General features: G+C 32.5%; 3 protein-coding genes across 3 annotated transcripts; 2 read left to right on the top strand and 1 right to left on the bottom strand.

Moving 5' to 3' along the window:
- The first annotated feature begins 1,976 nt into the window (after positions 1–1,976).
- RFNR2 (root FNR 2) lies at positions 1,977–5,487 on the top strand. The gene is made up of 5 exons (XM_016342241.3): positions 1,977–2,337; positions 2,650–2,706; positions 3,081–3,413; positions 3,629–3,848; positions 4,747–5,487. Exons 1-5 carry the CDS (start codon positions 2,314–2,316, stop codon positions 5,244–5,246), a joined length of 1,134 nt encoding a protein of 377 aa, XP_016197727.1. The 5' UTR covers positions 1,977–2,313; the 3' UTR covers positions 5,247–5,487.
- Positions 5,488–6,104: 617 nt separating this feature from the next.
- On the top strand, positions 6,105–7,279 carry LOC107638845 (GATA zinc finger protein). The gene has a single exon (XM_016342242.3). It carries the CDS (start codon positions 6,512–6,514, stop codon positions 7,061–7,063), a length of 552 nt encoding a protein of 183 aa, XP_016197728.1. The 5' UTR covers positions 6,105–6,511; the 3' UTR covers positions 7,064–7,279.
- Positions 7,280–9,406: 2,127 nt separating this feature from the next.
- On the bottom strand, positions 9,407–14,126 carry LOC107638846 (ADP-ribosylation factor GTPase-activating protein AGD12). The gene is made up of 9 exons (XM_088484070.1): positions 13,975–14,126; positions 13,561–13,719; positions 12,926–13,007; positions 12,608–12,683; positions 11,953–12,116; positions 11,428–11,545; positions 11,034–11,150; positions 10,815–10,910; positions 9,407–9,911 (listed from the first exon to the last, which is right to left on the bottom strand). Exons 2-9 carry the CDS (start codon positions 13,598–13,600, stop codon positions 9,630–9,632), a joined length of 975 nt encoding a protein of 324 aa, XP_088340196.1. The 5' UTR covers positions 13,601–13,719; positions 13,975–14,126; the 3' UTR covers positions 9,407–9,629.
- Between the last annotated feature and the right edge of the window lie 5,700 nt (positions 14,127–19,826).

Here is a 19,826-nt window from a genome sequence, read left to right on the forward strand (position 1 = left end):
TCAGGGTAAGCCCTTAACTCCTTTTCGTCCAATCCTAGTTTGTCGAACGCGGGCTTGAAAAGGATGTCGGCTGAACTCCCCTGGTCTACTAGCGTTCTGTGGAGATGAGCGTTTGCCAGGATCATGGTTATCACCACTGGATCCATCGTGTCCAGGGATTACCCCTTGCCCATCCTCTTTGGTAAATGAGATAGTTGGGAGGTCGGGTGATTCGCTCCCGACCTGGTGAACTCGCTTCAGGTGTCTCTTGCGAGATGACTTAGTGAGTCCCCCTCCTGCAAAATCCCCTGAGATAAACTTGTGAAAAATAAATTTTTCTAGTGACGACATCTAAGTAAATAAATTTTTAAACTCAACGTATGAGCACCACGTCAGCATAAAAGCTTCCCATTTGTATTACTACCAATGTTAAACCCATGCGATGCATGGGCTTATATTTTAATTTGATATGGTAAATCGAAAATAATATTTTATAATCATAAATTTTTCAAGTTTAGTATTACACTATCATCGTCATTATATAATAAACGTACTGAATATATTGTTTTATCTTTATTCAAATAAAATGCAAATAGAACAGTTTGAAGTCTATAATATTTTTGAACCATAAGGAAAGAGACCTGAAAAAATAAGAACATATATACATGTAATAGTAGCATATCAATTTTATACTAAACTTTATATTATAAGGCTAATGAAAATTTATCGATAATCTAATATTTTACTAACCTCATTAGAAAAGCAATTGGCATATAATGTTGTTCTCCATGTTACACATTTTATTTCGAGTCTGAAAGTATAGTTAATAAATTAGTTATATCTACAACAAGTATTTGTACAAAAATGTAAATTATAACATGTTACTGAAATGAAAATACTATTTTCTTACCTAAATATTATTAAAAACTTCGTTGAACACGACATTTATTGTTGATGAGTTTTGATTGTTGCCTTCATCTAGAATTAGAAAGTTCAGTCCATTACAACTCTTAACTCTTGACAAAGCAATGTAAAGTTGCCCATTGGTGAACAAGTAAAGTCCTACATGTGATAATGATTTACCACATAGTAAAATACCTTGGTTTTTCAATGTTTTTCTTCTCATATATTGTATTCTGTTAACCAATAATGTCTAAGTTGCATTTCAAATACAATTTAGTTTATTAACACTATTAGATATTAATAACGTTACAAACAATTTTTTCAATTCATTACCAGACCTCATTAATAGCTACAATGAATTTTTTATCGTCACATAGTAGTCCTATAAAATAAAAAGAATCTTGAAAGTTAGAATATGTAATTTCATTAACTGTCCTAATAAACTCATATGTTCTGCAACATTTTTGAATAATTAACAAAATTCTCATATAGTAGACATCACATGTACCCGGTAGAGTATAGTTTAACCTCTCGATACAATACTCTCTCTTGTGTGGATATTATTCCCTTTCTTCTCTATTATAAACAAAATAATTTAGAAACTCGGCATACGTTAAAGTTTGACCTGCTTCAAATTTTTTGTTGGCCTCCATCCATACGAAGAACATCGTACCTTTTCGTTTCTCTTAATCTTTTCAAAAATTTTAATTTATTAGCTTAGAAATATGAAATAATTGCTAACTACAATAATCAATAATTAAAAACGAGTAAATATATAAATAATTTAAAATTAAAAAATAACAACCTAAACAAATAATATTGAATATTTTTACAAACGTTTAAAAAAATTATTATACTAATGTTCCAAAACATTGAAGATTAAGAATTTCATATATATAATAACAAACGAATATGACTTATAGTCATACTAAATAATATTCAATGCTAGACACCAAAAAAAAAAAGATATTCAATGCTAAATCAAGATTGACCCAAAAATTAATTAATTAAGGACGTTCCCAAGAAAAAGAACCCGAAACCCACCAAACCAGATTGAACCTACCTAAGCTAGCCCACAATTTTAGACCAAACCCGACCCGACACACCAACAATTGACATTAAGTATTCCTAGTCGCTGGTGCTTACAGTTACAGGCAGAGGTGAATGCAAGCGAGGAACCGAGGAAGTGACACTCCGAGGAGCCAAGTGTGAAGAAGCAACGACCTTTCCCATTCTCCAAAGGATCACCACACCCAAACCCACATCCAACTTCAACTTTGATTACTCTTATATAATACACCCATCTACTACTTTCCATTGTTCCATTCTAATCAAATATTTATTTATTATTATTAAATTCCTTCTCCTTTCTCCAATCACTTTGCTGTTGCTCAGATTATTGTTCTTACTTTCTTTGTTGTTGATCTCGTGATGGCTCATTTGGCTCTGTCACAGGTAATGAACCCACTAACCAATTACCTTTTTTTTTTCCTCCACGTTAAGCAAAACGGTCACCCCAAATGGAATCAAAATTTGATTTTGACCGTTTTCTCTTTTATCTCTATTTTTTCTACCTGGTTTGAGCTGTGGGTGAATACAACTAACTTTGTAGACTCAAAGCTTGGAAATTTGACCTGAAGTTGGCTTTTTCAAATGGAACTAAGGATTTTCTACCCTGTTTTTACTTTTGTTATTTATTAATTTTGTGTCTTTTTATCATTGTTGAACAAAAGTTCTGAACTTTTTTTTTCCCACCGGTTTCTGCAGGTGGCTGTGGCTGTTCCTGTTGGCAGCGATTTGTCTCTCAGAAGATCTGCGTTTAAGGTTTGATACTTCTTATGATCCCTTATTACTTTTCTGCCCTTTGACTTTTGGAAACTCTTGTTATCTATAAGTGCCTTTAGTTTGTTTTAAAGGATCCATACATATGTCAGATTTCGCTTTGATTAGTGATGATTTTTAGAAGCTCATGCAGAACAATTATAGATATGAATATTTTTTAATGTATCACTTTGTCCAAAGAAACTGATACTTTGAAACGAGGGAGTAATTGGTCAAGTGATTTTTGAAACCAGTGCATAATGACATTGCAGTTGTTGGAGGATAGATTATGTTGGCATCATTTTGTTTGAAACCCAGCTTCTTCATTTTTGATATACAATTTTTGTTTTAAAAGAGAAGCTACACTTGATTTGCAGGTATCTAACTTAAACTTCCAGGATAAATCATGGGCACCGGTGTTAACTTTCAACCTGAAAGCAAACAATTCAAGGTCAAGAAGTCGGCGTGTGACATGCATGTCGGTGCAACAAACAAGTGCACCCAAAGTTACTGTCTCCCCTTTAGAATTGGAAGATGCTAATGAACCTCCATTGAATATATACAAGCCTAAAGAGCCATACACAGCAACTATTGTTTCCGTCGAGAGGCTCGTTGGTCCAAAGGCTCCCGGTGAAACATGTCATATTGTGATTGATCATGGTGGCAATGTTCCCTACTGGGAAGGACAGAGTTATGGTGTCATTCCACCTGTAAGTAGTATCATTGAGTTATTTTCTGCTGACAATCCACAATGCTTGAATTTTGGCTTCAGAATTTTTGCATGTAAATTGGACATATCAAAAGATTTAGTAATGTTTTCTTCCTAGTGAACCTTAATAATCTTGGTCATTGGCAGAATATTTGGATTTGTTTTTGCTGGAGAATGATTTGGTACTAATGAATAGAATTTGCATATGGGTGGCAGGGAGAAAATCCAAAGAAACCTGGAAGTCCCCATAATGTTCGGCTATATTCAATTGCTTCGACGAGGTATGGAGACAATTTTGATGGCAAAACCGCCAGCTTGTGTGTGCGCCGTGCTGTTTATTATGATCCTGACACTGGAAAGGAAGATCCTTCTAAGCAAGGTGTTTGCAGCAACTTTTTGTGCAACTCCAAGCCTGGAGACAAAATTAAGATCACAGGTGGGAGAAATCTCTTCTTATTTCTGATATTGTTAAAAAGTTAACATGATTTCTATATTATTTTACAGATTCTCAGAACCAATTTGTATTGCAATAACATAACTCCTTCTGTACCTTTCTCAATTGGGTGGATTTCTAATATCCTTTTATTTATTTTTTTGTTTATTTATTTATGTGCATGTTGTCTTGCTCAGTTAGTTGTAACATGTTATTCAATTTTTACCCTAGGTTTGTCCTACTGATATATGAAATAGATCTAACTGGAATCCTCTGAAAAATTCAGAATCTTTCAGGGAAGAATAATCAACACTTTGAAGATATTAATAGGGCAAACCTAGACTCTGGGAATTCTAAGTAAAACTATAGTCATTACAACTTCCTAGGCACAATTTATCAAAATGAAGAAACAAGTTTCAATATATAATTGTTGACACATACTACCAATAAATAGAAGCTAAGAAATTAACACAAAGTTATAAAAGGTTCCTTCTTTTTATTTTTCATTCACAACTTCTTCAATCTTAACCATCCACAATAATGTTGACAGCTTTGCAAGGCTATGGCTTACCAAAGTAATTCCATAATGCACTTGCATTAGGATGTGGATACTTCTTTTACTAAATGCATGACATTATTTGACTTTCTATTTGATTGGTGGTTAATCAGTTAGAAGTTATGAGTGTATATCATATAATGCTTTCAAATAACATGGTAAAGAATTATTTCAATATCGACTGAAAATTTGGTAGACATGAAAGTTATTTTATAGGATGTATAACAGATTGATAAGTTACACTTAAGATGATTAATTAGCCTCATGACTTATGAGTCACAATGCAAACGTAGGTGAAAACTACTTATTGGCTGAAAATTGAGTTATCTACATTTGTTTTTGCAGGGCCCTCTGGGAAGATCATGCTTTTGCCTGAGGATGATCCAAATGCGACACACATAATGATTGCCACCGGTACTGGTGTTGCTCCATTTAGGGGCTATCTGCGTCGAATGTTTATGGAGTCAGTTCCTAAATTTAAGTTTGGTGGACTAGCCTGGCTCTTCCTGGGTGTTGCCAATACCGATAGTCTTCTGTATGATGACGAATTCACCAAATACCTTAAGGACTATCCAGACAACTTCCGCTATGACAAGGCTCTCAGCAGAGAGCAGAAGAACAGGAGCGGAGGCAAGATGTATGTTCAGGATAAGATCGAGGAATATAGCGATGAGATCTTCAAACTTCTCGACAACGGGGCTCACATTTATTTCTGTGGTCTAAAGGGGATGATGCCTGGAATCCAGGATACACTGAAGAAGGTTGCAGAGCAAAGAGGAGAAAATTGGGAAGAAAAGCTTTCACAACTTAAGAAGAACAAACAATGGCATGTTGAAGTCTACTGATAACTTTGCATTGCAGAATAAACACATGCTTGCATTTATTTACCTTAAGTCTGAGTTAGGTGTTTTTAATTAAGGGTTGTTTTGTTTTAATTAATAATCTTCATTAGACAGCTTGAGTAAGCTGTACATTGTTTTCTTGATGAATACAAAATTGAAGAACCAAGTAAACGTGGTGATAGAGACATATTTTGACCATTTTGCAATAAAATGCATCATAGTTAATTAATATGATGTTCAAGCATATTCAATGAATCAAAGTATCACCAACTAGGTTGTAATAATAACATAGACGACAAAGGTGTTGTGTTGTATCTGTTTTTTTTCTAGTCTTTACATGTCCCGCAATAGTTGAAATGTTGAATAGTGCAACCAGTAAATAAGACTTAGATTTAGATATGCCAATCATAGAATAAAATTTTAAATCTCTCTTTTCTCTTTAACTTATGAAAGGATACATTAATCGTGATTCAAATCTATATCATAGATTCAGTCACCAAAAAAAATCTATATCATAGATTTATTTTAATCCGGTGTAGCATGACATTGTCCTTTCTCTATACTCTTTAAACATGGACACATGTTGATGTGTTATACTCTATCAAGGTAAACAATGCACGTAAACCCCAAAAAACAAAACAAAATAAAACAATGCACTTACAAAGAAATTGACTTTCAACTTTCAAGAATCAGGAGCATAATAATGTACCTTTTTAACTATGATTTTCAGTACTGTGCAATGTGCAAAGTTAAGAATAAGAATACAATAATAATGTTATTTCCATACAACGAAACTAAGTAACTTTTCCCATTATTGTCTACAAGTTTTCAATAGTTAACATAAGGCTAAAAAGATGCCAAGAAAGACTTGACTTTATTATCCATCATCACGAAAAATAGCAAACAAAAAATTTAAAGAAAAACAAAATAATGGAGGAGAAAAAGACAAGAGAGACAGCGGTGATAAAATAGACTCTATTCATTTCCGACAAAGACACATACTCTCACTCAACACATTTTTTCCTTCTTCTTCTATTCTTCTCAAAACCCACTGTTTTCTCTCTTTTTCGCCTTTGCCTTTCTTTGAAACGCTTCTAGCTTCTAAGTTAAGCAATTAAATTCAAGCACCATACACATAAAACGACACCGTATCCATCCCCTCATTTATATATAGAAATTATTATTATTACTATATCTTAACAATCTCAATTCTGTTCTAATTTCTGAACTGTCACTTACTCTCTCAGTACGCGCAAGCAACGAACCACATGGCGTGGTTGTCGGAATTCGCCGCCTCCGTGATCTTCGCCGTCATTATCGCCGGAGATTCCTCCGCCTTCGGATCCAGGGATCTCCGACCTTCGGATCACGGCCTCGTGTTCCAGTCCTCGCCGCCGGCGAACTCCTCGACGATGAGATCGTTCTTCAACGGAGCCGGTTCATCTTCCGCGTCCTCGTCCTCGTCATCCTCCTCTTCTTCTGATTCTGACGTGTCGTCGTTCCCGGAGGCCACCAATTTAACCGCTTCGCTCCCGCCACCGTGGTGGAGCCCGTCGCCATCCTCTGGCGGTGGAGCACGGCGGTTGGGAGGGGCGTTGGTGGTGGCAAGTTTGGTATGTGGTGTGACAGGTGTCGCGTTATTAGTGGCTACAGGTTTGGTTTATCTATTTAAACACAGGAGAAGAAACAAGTTAAACTTAAACGAATCGTTTAGAAGTGACGGTGTTGTTAATATTGGAAATGACGATAGTGACCTTTATACTAACGGAAGTGCCAACAAACTGCAGTTAGTGCCGGTGCCAGTTGTGCGCAATTCTTGAGTATTATTATTTTCTTTCTTTTTTTTTTTTTTTCTCTTTTTATTTCATTGTGTTGAAATTTCAATTACAGTGTTGACTTGTTGGTTCTTTCTTCTTTATCTTTTTCGTCCCACGTAGTTACTTACGTAAATGGTCTACTTGCATGTAAAGGTGCAGGCTAGCTGTGTAAATTTGATTATGAAGATGCTTTTTAATTAATGCTTTCATTACTTTTTATAATGCTAGTACGGCCACCCTAACATGTTATCTTTTATTTTGGTGGTTCGGGTTCCTAATTATCTTATTTTTATTAATTTATTTATTTTTTAGGATTGATTCAAGTATGACACTGGAACATAGTGATTAATGTTTTATTTATTGGCTCGTAACTGTCGTAAGTACTTTGGAAGGTGGATAATTGCCCTAGAATTTTGTTTATTTATTTATTTTTATAAAAAAACGAAGATAAAGTTAATTATAATTTTGTCTAAAATTATCCATGATAAATGTTTTATTTTCAATTAATATCAAAAAGAAAAATAAAAAGTATCATTTAATTATAAATAATATTATTAATAATAGGACATGCAAATAATAGTCTATCATAAAACACTTTTACGGATTTAATTTCTCTTTTTTTAAGAGACTTGTCTAATTTAAAAGTCTTCAAGAATCTGTCTTCCTCTTCAATTATTTTTAACTCATAATCATTGTTTTTATTCAAATAAATTAGTTAAAATTTACTTGTAGATTAATTTAGTTTAGATGAATAAAAATTAACAGTTTAGATTGAACTAACTGTGGATTATAGAATCTTTTATATGTTGATTTTTCTTCATGAAAAAATTACTTCTCAACTTAAACTAATCACCACATTGACATGTGTGTGTTATTACAACAACAAAAAAGGGACACACTATAGGTTTCAAGTTTTATTTCTGAACAGAACACCAATATTACTCAGTTTGGGTAAACAATTTAATCAAGTTACTTTTGAAGAAATAGCTTAAACAATAAATATTTGTATTAAAAGTAATTTATAAATAAGTTATTTTGTGTTTGATTTTTTAGTTCTAAAAGTACTTATTTTAAGAGAAAAATAATAAAAAACTTTTTATTATAAGAGAAGTCATTTTTTTTAACTTCTCCTTAAGCACTAAAATAGCTTTTTAAAAAGTTGCAATTTTATTTTGAAAATTGTACTAGACATTAATACTACATCTTTTTATAAGTTAAAAGTTAAAAAAAGTCACTTATGAATCTATTCAAATGGACCCTAAATATAGATGGAGATGGACCATTCGCTTCTGAATTGTTAGATAAATTACAATTATAGTTAGTAGTTTGTCAACTTATAATAATTATGGAATGGCTGACGGCTGATCTAACACTTTGTCTCGAATTAGCATCCAAGGTGGCCTAATTGGTAAAGCTAGATTTTATATATATATATATTGTTTGATCTTATTACTTTGAATAATTGATGTCTTATCAAGGTCAAAGTTGGTTTAATTCCTGCATTACGTACTAATAGGTGCAAATTTGTACTGTGATGCTAAATTTTGTATTTGAAACTTTTAATATATTTAAGGGCAATGCTATGAGACGGACAATACGTTTAGTGTAAAAAAAGGAGAGAATTAGTTAACCTTGATTCAAATTTAAGACAACAAAATAGGAAAATATTGACCACCTAGAATTTCTCATTATTTAATACATTGAAAATATTAAAAACACCATGCTTTTTAAATATTTGTGTTATTTCCTTAATAAATTCAGCTTTCGGAAATGTGATCTAATAATTAGTTTATATTCCATATCAGATATCACAGGTTGACTTTGATGTAACTACAAAATAATTATTAAGATGCGCATACCATGAGTCCATCATTCTTTGGAGATTTTTTCCACCAAATAGACATGTAGTGTGCAATTGCACATCCTTTTGTGTTCTCATCATTGTCACTTGTCAGTGTTTCATAACTGTACTATTATTATTTGATGAGAGTAGAAAGGTTACTCTGAAAATGGCTGGAATCCAAGAATAGCAAGAAGCATTTAACATTTGAGGAAGAAATAATTAGACATCCTTTCTAGGTTGTATGCTTGTAAGCACAGTTATTTCTTTCTTTTTCCTTCATAAAATTCTAAAACAAAAAAATACTAAAAATAAAAATAAAAAATAAAAACGCAATCGAATCAGTAGTGCCTACAACTTTGGAACTGGCCTTAAATGGAAAGCAAACATTTCAGTGGAAAAATGACATATAAGGTGTATACTTCTGCATAAACCAACTCTCATGCAAACGGGCATTTGCACTCATAAAAGTAAGGTTATGATTAGCAACACAACCAAAAAAGTTATATGTTCTTCCTTTTCTCAGGAGACAATTTGATTAAGCTTCGTATTTAACAGTAAGAAATAAATATACATGGCATAATCTATTATTATTATTACTATCTCCGTTCCTTTTTATCTGTGTACAATGTTGGGAAGGATATTCTTCTAGGATAAGGAGACCATAGTATATGAAAAAAGTTACAGGGATTTCAACAAGAGAATTGGTAGTTTAACATGGGCAAGTACCTATTGATCAAGAGGGATCCACTCAATTTCTAGGTCTATTTCTCCACATTCAACATTCTGGAGCTTCAGTGTCATGGCCTGTATAACCTTCCCATCAACAATATTGACTATACTATCTTCAATAAGTGCATTCCCATCAGCTTTTAACCACTTTCCTATCTGCATATTGGCAAACATTGCAGCATTACCACATGCCATGGCAGATGATATCAGGGGCTGAATGTCAATGTCTGCTTCTCCCATTATGTCGTCAGCAGAAAATGTGTCATAATCGAACACTTTCTGCAATGCAGCAAGCACATAAGATAGTGTCATAGTCATAAAAAGCAGAAACTAGACTTATATAGATCACTAATAAAGGTAGGATATTATTCATTGAACCAAAGCTAGAGAAGAAATTAAAGAAAAAAAGCAGTCATATGTAGACATTCGTCCAAATTGCATTGCTTTTTTTTCTTCCCATTTCACTCAATACAGTTTTCCTGGTTGTATAAAAAAGAAATATATGGCTTAAACACATCCTGATTCCACCTTAACGCGCTAAACAAGATATAGACTCATAGATGACTACAAATACGAGCAAATTGTAATACATATAATGTTCTTTAGCAAATACTCATCAAGGTTTTTTGTAAAGGATGGAAGTATGCACAAACTTTCTTTTTCTTTTTCCGTTGTGTCATGCCGAACAACGCAAGACATCAAACACTGGTGTTTCGAGAAGGAAAAAATATGACTGATGATTCACAGCTATAATTGGCAAGGGTACAAAGGAATAATAGGAAAAAATGAATTAGTGGTGCGGAAAATCTATTTGCATATTGCACCAAAATAAGAAAGCAGCTAAACATCGAATGCCTAGATGTCGATACTGTCTACACTATACACAACTTCTTATATTTCATTTTTAAAAGCCAATTCATCATTTTGCTTCTAGGAACTGTAGTTGGGAAGAGAACTGTATTTAACTTCCACTGGTGAGAAATTCCTAGAAAAGCTAACTTTGGTTAAGTTGCATAGCAATACAATAAACTGGTTTTACAAGGGAAAGAGTTCCAAATGTTGAGGATCAGAGATCAAGGAACTCATTGATCTGCAATGACGTGGCTTATAATGCTACAATAGGACATGCATTAATACCCAGAAGTAGTTTCTGTTATTCAAAATATCAAAATTCAACCATACCAGTTTTATTGGTCCATATATTTCAGGAACAGACAACATAATTTCTTCATTCCAGACTGGATTCAAGTTACTCGATATTACCCTTGTCTGGGAAGTCTGTAAGCAACAGGAACAAATCAATTTCAAACGAAAATTATCACCATTCATGAACCTTCAACTTTAAATAAAAGATAAGGAGCAACAGTTGTGCGAAAACATATGCCATCAAGAACAACCAACCTGTGTGCCAAGGTTCAAAACAACATATGGATCACTTGTCTTTATATCTCTAATAGCTAAATTGGTGCCTCTAATCACTTTCACCTTCAACATTCCAATAAATTCCACCATACCTTCCTGTTATTACCACCAATATTAGTCATATACTCAGAAAATCACTCTCAAGAATACATGCATTGCCAATGCTGCCAAAGTAATAAATTAAAGTGATGCAAAGTTTGATTCGAAAACTTTCATTTCATCCGGGAAGACAGCAATTCAACTCGGAAAATCTAGTTCACAAAACTTGCAAATATGGTCAAATCCAAAGTTTCTCCCAGTCCTTTAATAGAAATTTCTCTAAACAATAAAAATAGTCAGATAATCAAAGGACTAGCGCGCACAACAAAATTACCGTTCTCTTTGAACTACCACCATCGATGCGACTTTTTGCGGAGTTTGAATTTGGACCGCCTTTCCCAGACACAATGCGCAAGCCAGGTTTCAAAAATTCTTGATTCTCATATTTTGACCTGAAGTGAAAATAGTTGCAATTAAAATGGCATTCAATTAACTAGAGCATTTGCTTGACAGATGGAAAAAGAAAATCTTAAAGTCAAGGAAAAAATTGACTTAACAAAAGATTTGGACAAAAACTACGGGCCAGAGAGATGGAGAGAAGAAAGGGAAAATAAGGGGGGACTTGTGACATTATTACTTTGAGTCTAATTTCATTGGGGAAAAAATGGAAGAGATATTTCATGGATGAATTTCATATCTAATTTACTCATGGAGCTCTTGTATAAAAATAACCACTCCAGTTTTATCTTCAACCAAACATACCCATCATGGCAATCAGAGATAATAAGACTATTAAAATGAACAAAATGATGCACAGAGAAGCAGATAGGTGTATTGTGCAAATGAAAACATGACTAACACTATAAAATTTGCACGCTGTTCATGGCTGGCATCTGGTTCAGGTTTTTTATGTCCTTCTGGAATATAAGCCTCATATATTGAATTAGCAGCAGCATTCCCCCCAACTTCAATCATTGAATCAATTTCTTCTTCTGTCCATTCATCCAAAGTCACAGATAAAATCTGAAAGTAAAAAATAACATCATCAAAAGGATAAATTAGCATTTAGCCATTTATGCTGCTCCTAACTAGATAGAGCCCATGGGAACAAACTAGGTCAGATTCACATGAGTGGTCTTGCTAGCAAACAATGGGATAAAAGGTTATAGGTTAATATATATCAACATATACACCTAATAGACTAGTAAGAAACTGGACAAGGTGTAAATGAAATCATTTTCCTAAGGTATGAATAACGGCTTTACCCTATCTATCATCCATTCCTTACAAAAGTTGTGAGAAATTAAATGCCAGAACATATGATATCATCCGTTTATTTTTTATTTTTTTGGTTTATTTCTGGTGGCCATCCTTTTAATTTGTTCAAGACATCAGAAAGGACACTCAATTTAAGCTTAAAATATTAGACATTAGGGGTGAAAACATAATCATGAGTAGAGTGGATCTGCATTCAGCAATGCCTTCCACTTCAGTACAGCCTATGAATTGTCTACCTTTGATATATGAGAACCAAGGCTTCTGTGCACACCACAACATTTTAAGCAAACAAATACTCCAATATTGGCTGACCTGAAATACAGTGAAAAAAAATAAATAAATTCAAGGTTTAAAAACAAAATTCATTTTATTTTATTCGCAAAGGTGAACAGCTACAGCTTAGCAGATATCATATTCCTTAATCATTCACACACAAAAAAAAAAAAAAAGAAGAAAAAAAAGTCAGCATTCAAACCCCAATTCTGTGTATTAGTAATACTAATAACCCTTAATACAAACAAAAATCATCACGAATGCAAAGGAGAAACACTTACGCCCATTTAGGATCTGGAGCATTACAATCAGCACAAACACGATTATCCTGCTGAAGCAATAAATCTTTCAACCTTCTTTTACCTGTAAAAGACCTGGTGATTATTCAACTTTGCAAGCAAAATGAAAGAATAATACACTGGTGTCACTCATGATTAGACAATATTATACATAACGTCCTTAATTTGTCCTACCTACACTAATATCCACTAGGAGCTCCCAGGATCATATTCCATAAACTTGGTTAGTTAGTATATAAAAGGGCAGCCTGGTGCAGAGTATCCTACACTACACAGGTTCCAAGGAAGGGTTCCAGCCAAAAGGTGTAAAGCAGGCACCCACCTAACCTATTGCAAGCATCTGTGGCTGACTTGAATCGGTAACCTTGCGGCCACACGGTTACAAGGCAATAAGGCTCCCCTTTTGGAGGTTACTCTATATATACAAAGCACAAAGTATAGTGGTGTGAAGAATCTAAGGAGCTTAGGAGGTCAACGTAATTCCGCAACCCTTTTTCTCTCTATCTCCATTTCTGAGTATCTAAAGAATCTTAAGCTACTATAGTAAACTTCAAACTCTTTAGGATAGTTTGATCATCAATACATACTTCCACACTAATTAAGTATCACAAAATTACCTGAGGCAGGCCTCCCAAGTTCCACGCGGGAATTCCTCATTGATTTATGCTTGAAACCCCAGCCAAGCACAGATCTCTTTTTCTTTGTTTCTTCTTCTTCTAATTATTTTTTATTTTTCACTCTCAGAAACCGAAAATCAATTTTTTATACTTGTTTACCTGCATCAAATTGGTTAATGGTGAAATCAGTGGTTATAACGGCGCTAATCCGAGTTGTTAAATGAGAATGGATTTCTTTTTCTGGATACTAATAAAAATACAGCTCTGAGATAGTGAAATCGAATGTCCAAAAATATATATGCATCAAATGAACCTTATCATTGGAAAATTGAATAAATAAATAAATAAATGTTATGTGAATGTAGAAATGTGATCGGAATAGGCAGCGAAAGAGAGAGAGGGAGAGAGAATTACCGGTGAACGGAGGAAATCGGAAATAGAGACGGGGAATGAGAGAGAGATGCGGTGTTTTTTCCTTTTATGGATTCAGCCAATTGGATCAGAACTTCACAACTCTGATTTTTTTTTGTTCTGTTCTTTAATTCTCTTCGTTTTCCGTTTTCGTTTTATTTATTTACTTTTTTTTTACTTTTGTAATTAAGAAAAAAACAGAGAAGTATCACATTTCAACTACAATAAATCACCATTTCTAACATTTAAACGTTCATTAAAAAAATTAAACTATATTTATTAAAAAATAAAATTAAACAAAAATATCAAATTAATTTATATATTTTATAGTTAAAATTATTATTCTCAAAACTTACTTTATAAAAAGTAATAATTTAAATTTTTTGTTGTAAACAAAGTTTAAATTATTATTTTTTATAATTTAAGTAATAATTTACAGAAATTTAATTTAATCTTTATTTCATTTTCCGTATTTCTTCTAAACATAATCTTAAAAATATGTTCTATTGCATATGCTTTTCATCTTCAACCTTTAATCACCGTACTCACCACGAAATCGTCCTCTGTCTTCCTTGCAATGGCTACGACTTGCTGAGGATCAAATCTCTTCTCTTTAAAGAGGAATCTGTGTTGCGCCTTGCACACTTTTCATAAGAGATTAGCAGCTTCAGCCAATTTCTTCTTACCATTTAATAGATATTATTGGTGACTATTGAACACTGAATTTTAATATTGGGAAAATTTATGTCAAAATAACACTTTTCTCTCCTCTATTTTATAAATATACATTATTTTCTCTTCTAATTTTTAAAAAACTTTTTCTTTAATCCATTTTAAACTTTTTGTGTTAACTAATGCTAACTTTATCCATTTTTTAAGAAAAAAAAATTATTTTTTTAAAAAAATAAAAAAATATTCATTAACAAAAAATTTATTTTTTATCAATAAATTTTATTTACCAAAATATCTTTTAATAAATTATTTTTTTATTAATTAAATTATATTTTTTAAAAAATTTAATAATTATATTATTTTTTTCTAAAATACCCTTCAATAAATTTTTAATTATTAAATTATAATTTTACCAAAATTTTTGTTAACAATTTTTTTATATTTATTATTAATTTTTCGATATCTATATATATTATTTTAACGTTTAATAAAAAATTTTAGTAAGATTATTTTTTAATATTAATATATATTAATTGTTATACATATTAACAGTGGTAAGATTTTTTATTTAATATTAAAAATAATATATATTGATATCAAAAAATTAATAGTACATATAAAATTAATTATTAATAAAAATTTTAATAAAATCACAATTTAATAATTAAAAAATTATTAAATGTTAGGTATTTTAGAAAAAATAATTTAATTATTAATTTTTTTAAAAATATTTTGGTAAAAATACAATTTAATCAATAAAAGAATAATTTATTAAAGAGAATTTTAGTAAGCAAAATTTAATGATAAAAAATAAAATTTTTGTTAATGAATATTTTTTAAAAAAATAATTTATTTTTTCTTAAAAAATAAATAAAGTTAATATTAGTTAACACAAAAAATTTAAAATGGATTAAATAAGAAATTTTTTAAAAATTAGAAAGGAGGAGAATGTACATTTATAAAATAAAGAGAAAAGAAGTGTCATTTTAAAATAAAAAATAAATTATTTAAAATTTATTAAATATTATTTATTTACTTCTTTTTGAATAATTTAGGCACAATATTAAAAATCCTCTAACATGTTGTGATAAAGATCAACGTGGATGTCCATTCTCAAGAAAAATTGACTTAAATGAATGTTGAAAACAAAGACCCCATGCATGTATAAATAGGGGTACATATCTGAGCTTTGTTCTCTCTCTTATATTCTCTCTCTTTATATTGAATACTTCTCTCTCTTTATATACATTATATAATATCTAATATTAGTAATACATATAGGAATTATTGTTATTGAGCTAATTATATTAATATTAGAGTCTTTTATTTATACATCTTTATTTTATATTTTGTATATCTTTTATTTATTTTACAACACGTTATCAGCACGAGACTCTGATCAAATTTTAGGATGACTCCAGGTAACAAATTTTTATTAGGTCGAAACTCTTTCATTTTAAATATAATGCTCTTGATATATTTGGAAATAATTATTTATCATGGATATAAATGTTGAAATTCATCTTGATTCAATGGATCTTGAAGATACCATTGAGGCTGAAAATAATACATCCCAGAAGGATAAAGGTCAAGGCCATGATTTTCCTTCATCGTTATCTTGACGAATGATTGAAAAATGAATATCCCACATTAAAAGATCTTGCAGATCTGTGGAAAGACTTTGAAGAAAGGTACAATCATGTGATACTTCCTCAAACCTGATATGTTAGAGAAAACTTTATTGACCTTCCATGTCTCGAATGTGCTCCTGCAGCAGCAGTATCGAGAAAAAGAATTTAAAAATATTCTGAGTTAATTTCTTGCATTCTTGTTACTGAACGCAACAATGAGTTACTTTTAAGGAATCATGAAGCGCGCCCAGTTGGCGCCGCCCCATTTCCTGAAGTAAATGCGGCAATTAACCCCAGAAGAGGTAAATGGCAAGATTTTGATAACAAGAAAAATTATGGAAGAAAAAAGAAATTATGTTCACAAGAAAGATCTCACCAAAAGTGGGATAAAAAAAGAAATAATGGGCAAAGTATATCAATTGAGGATAAATGCTTCTGTTGTGGTGGAAATGGCCATTAGTCACGTACCTGTCGTACCTCAAGGCACCTAGTTGATCTTTATCAAGCATCCTTGAAAATGGATGACAAAGAAAAGGAAACAAATTTTGTTTCAAATGATGAAAATTCCACCACTCATTATGATGTATCTAATTTCTTTAAGGATTCTGAAGGTAATATTGGCTATTTGATCAATAATGGAATAGTTTGATATGTGTATGTGTTTGTTAAGTATTCATGTGAATAATTTGACTGTGCATGTACTTCTACTCATTTTATAATTATCATTTGTTTTTGAAGAAAAATGGCAAGGACATATTCTGAAGATATTTGCCTTGCGATAGTGTAAGTTCGCACACTATTCTTAAAAGTGATATATATTTTACCCATCTTGTGCCAAAAGAAGAATATGTTAATACTATTATTGGCTCGGGTAATGTGATAGAAGGCTCCGGAAAAGCTATAATTTTGTTTCCTGGAGGAACAGAATTCATAATAAATAATGCACTATTGTCTACCAAGTCTCGAAGAAACTTGTTGAGTTTTAAAGATATTCGCCGAAATGGATATCTTATTGAGACTATGGATGAGAAAAATCATGAGTACTTATGTATCACAACTCATGATTCAAATAAGAAAAGTTATATTAGAAAAGTTGCCCTCACTTTTATCTGGGTTATATTATACCAAGATTAGTGCAATTGAATCACATGCCATTGTAAACTAGAAGTTTACTAGCCCAAATGAATTCATAACTTGGCATGATAGATTGGGTCATCTGGGAACAACCATGATGAGGAGAATTATTGAAAACTTTTATGGATATTCACTAAAGAACCAGAAGATTCTTAAATCTAGTGAATTTTGTTGTGCTGTATGTTCTAAAGGGAAGTTAATTTTAAAGCCATCACCAGTAAAGATTGGATTTGAGTTCCCTGACTTCCTAGAAAGGATTTAAGGTGATATATGTGGACCTATTCATCCACCGTGTGGATCTTTTAGATATTTATGGTCCTGATAGACACATCTTCGAGATGGTCACATGTGTGCTTATTGTCTTCTCGCAACCTGGCGTTTGCGAGATTACTGGCTCAAATTATTCGATTAAAAACACAATTTCCAGAAAATCCAATCGAAGCAATTCGCCTTGATAATGCTGGTGAATTTACTTCCCAAGCTTTTGATGCTTGTTGTATGGCTAATGGAATAAGTGTTGAACATCCAGTAGCTTATGTTCACACACAAAATGGGTTAGTAGAATCACTTATTAAACGCCTCCAATTGATTGCTAGACCCTTGCTTATGAGAACGAATCTCCCAACCTTGGTTTGGGGACATGCTATTTTACATGCCGCAGCACTTATTCGTTTGAGGCCAACGAGTTACCATCAGTTCTCTCCTATGCAATTAGCTTTTGGCCAGCAGCCAAATGTCTCCCATTTAAGAATATTTAGGTGTGCAATATATGTTCCCATTACACCACCTAATCGCACCAAAATGGGACCCCAACAAAAAAAAATTGGGGATATATGTTGGATATGATTCTCCCTCTATAGTGAGGTATCTTGAGATACAAACTGGAGATGTATTTAAAGCCCGGTTTGCGGATTGTTATTTTGATGAATCAAAATTTCCAACATTAGGGGGAGAGAATAAGCTTCCTGAAAAGGAACTTAATTGGAATGCATCATCGTTGATGCATTTAGATCCTCGATCAGGGTAATGTGAACTAGAAGTTCAAAAGATTATACATTTGCAAAGAATATCAAATGAATTGTCTGATTCATTTTCCGATACAAAGAGGATAACCAAATCTTATATACCAGCGGAAAATGCCCTAATTCGAATTGATGTCCCAGTAGGACAAGTAGCCACTGAAGAAAATTCACGCCAGAAGCGTGGCAGGGTGGAAAATGTCCCAATTCGAATTGATGTCCCAGTAGGACAAATAGCCACTGAAGCAAATACACGCCAGAAGCGTGGGAAGCCTGTCAGTTCCAAAGATAAAAATCCTCGAAAGAGAAAAAAGGTAAATACTATTCCTATTAAAAAAGACATAGTAAAGACACCTGCAGTTGTCCAAAATTCTGATATAGTTTTAACGCCAGAAGACGTTCAGGTACCTGAAAATTGTGAAAATGATGAGATCTCGATAAATTATGTCTTTACAGGAAAGAAATGGGACCGAAATAAGACAATTGTCAATGAAATATTTGCATATAATGTGGCATTGAATATCATGCATGAAAGTAAGGATCTTGAGCCAAGATCAGTCGAAGAATGTCGACAAAGGAATGATTGGCCAAAATGGAAAGAAGCCATGAAGGCTGAGTTAGACTCACTTGCAAAACGTGAAGTCTTTGGACCTGTAGTCCGTACACCAGAAGATGTAAAACCTGTTGGATACCGGTGGGTATTTGTGATAAAACGAAATGAGAAAAATGAAGTTGTGCGCTATAAAGCCCGACTTGTGGCACAAGGTTTTTCACAAAGGCCCGGTATAGATTATGAAAAAACGTATTCCCTTGTAGTGGATGTGATAACATTGCGTTATTTGGTCAGTTTATGTGCATATCATAAATTGTATATGCATTTAATGGATGTAGTAACAGCCTATTTATACGGCTCATTATATCAGAATATCTATATGAAAGTTCCTGAAGGACTAAAGATATCTAAACCATCCAATGAATATTCACAGGGGTTATGCTCAGTTAAATTGCAAAGATCTTTATACGGTCTAAAACAATCTGGATGAATGTGGTATAATCGTCTTACTGAGTATCTGGCCAAAAATGGATTCAAGAATGATGATATCTGTCTATGTATTTTCATAAAGAAATCTGCATCTAGATTCATTATAATTGCTGTGTACGTTGATGATTTAAATATCATTGGGACTCTTGAAGAGATTCCAACAATTATAAAAACTCTAAAAGAAGAGTTTGAGATGAAAGATCTTGGAAAGACTAAGTTTTGTCTCGGCCTGCAGATCGAGCATATAAAAAGTGGGATCTTTATTCATCAAACAACATACACATAAAAGATCTTGAAAAGATTTTATATAGATAAGTCACATCCATTAAGTACCCTAATGATCGTAAGATCTTTGGA

This window comes from Arachis ipaensis, chromosome B4, assembly GCF_059453495.1.
Source record: "Arachis ipaensis isolate K30076 ecotype BB chromosome B4, ASM5945349v1, whole genome shotgun sequence".
NCBI classification, from domain to species: Eukaryota; Viridiplantae; Streptophyta; class Magnoliopsida; order Fabales; family Fabaceae; genus Arachis; species Arachis ipaensis.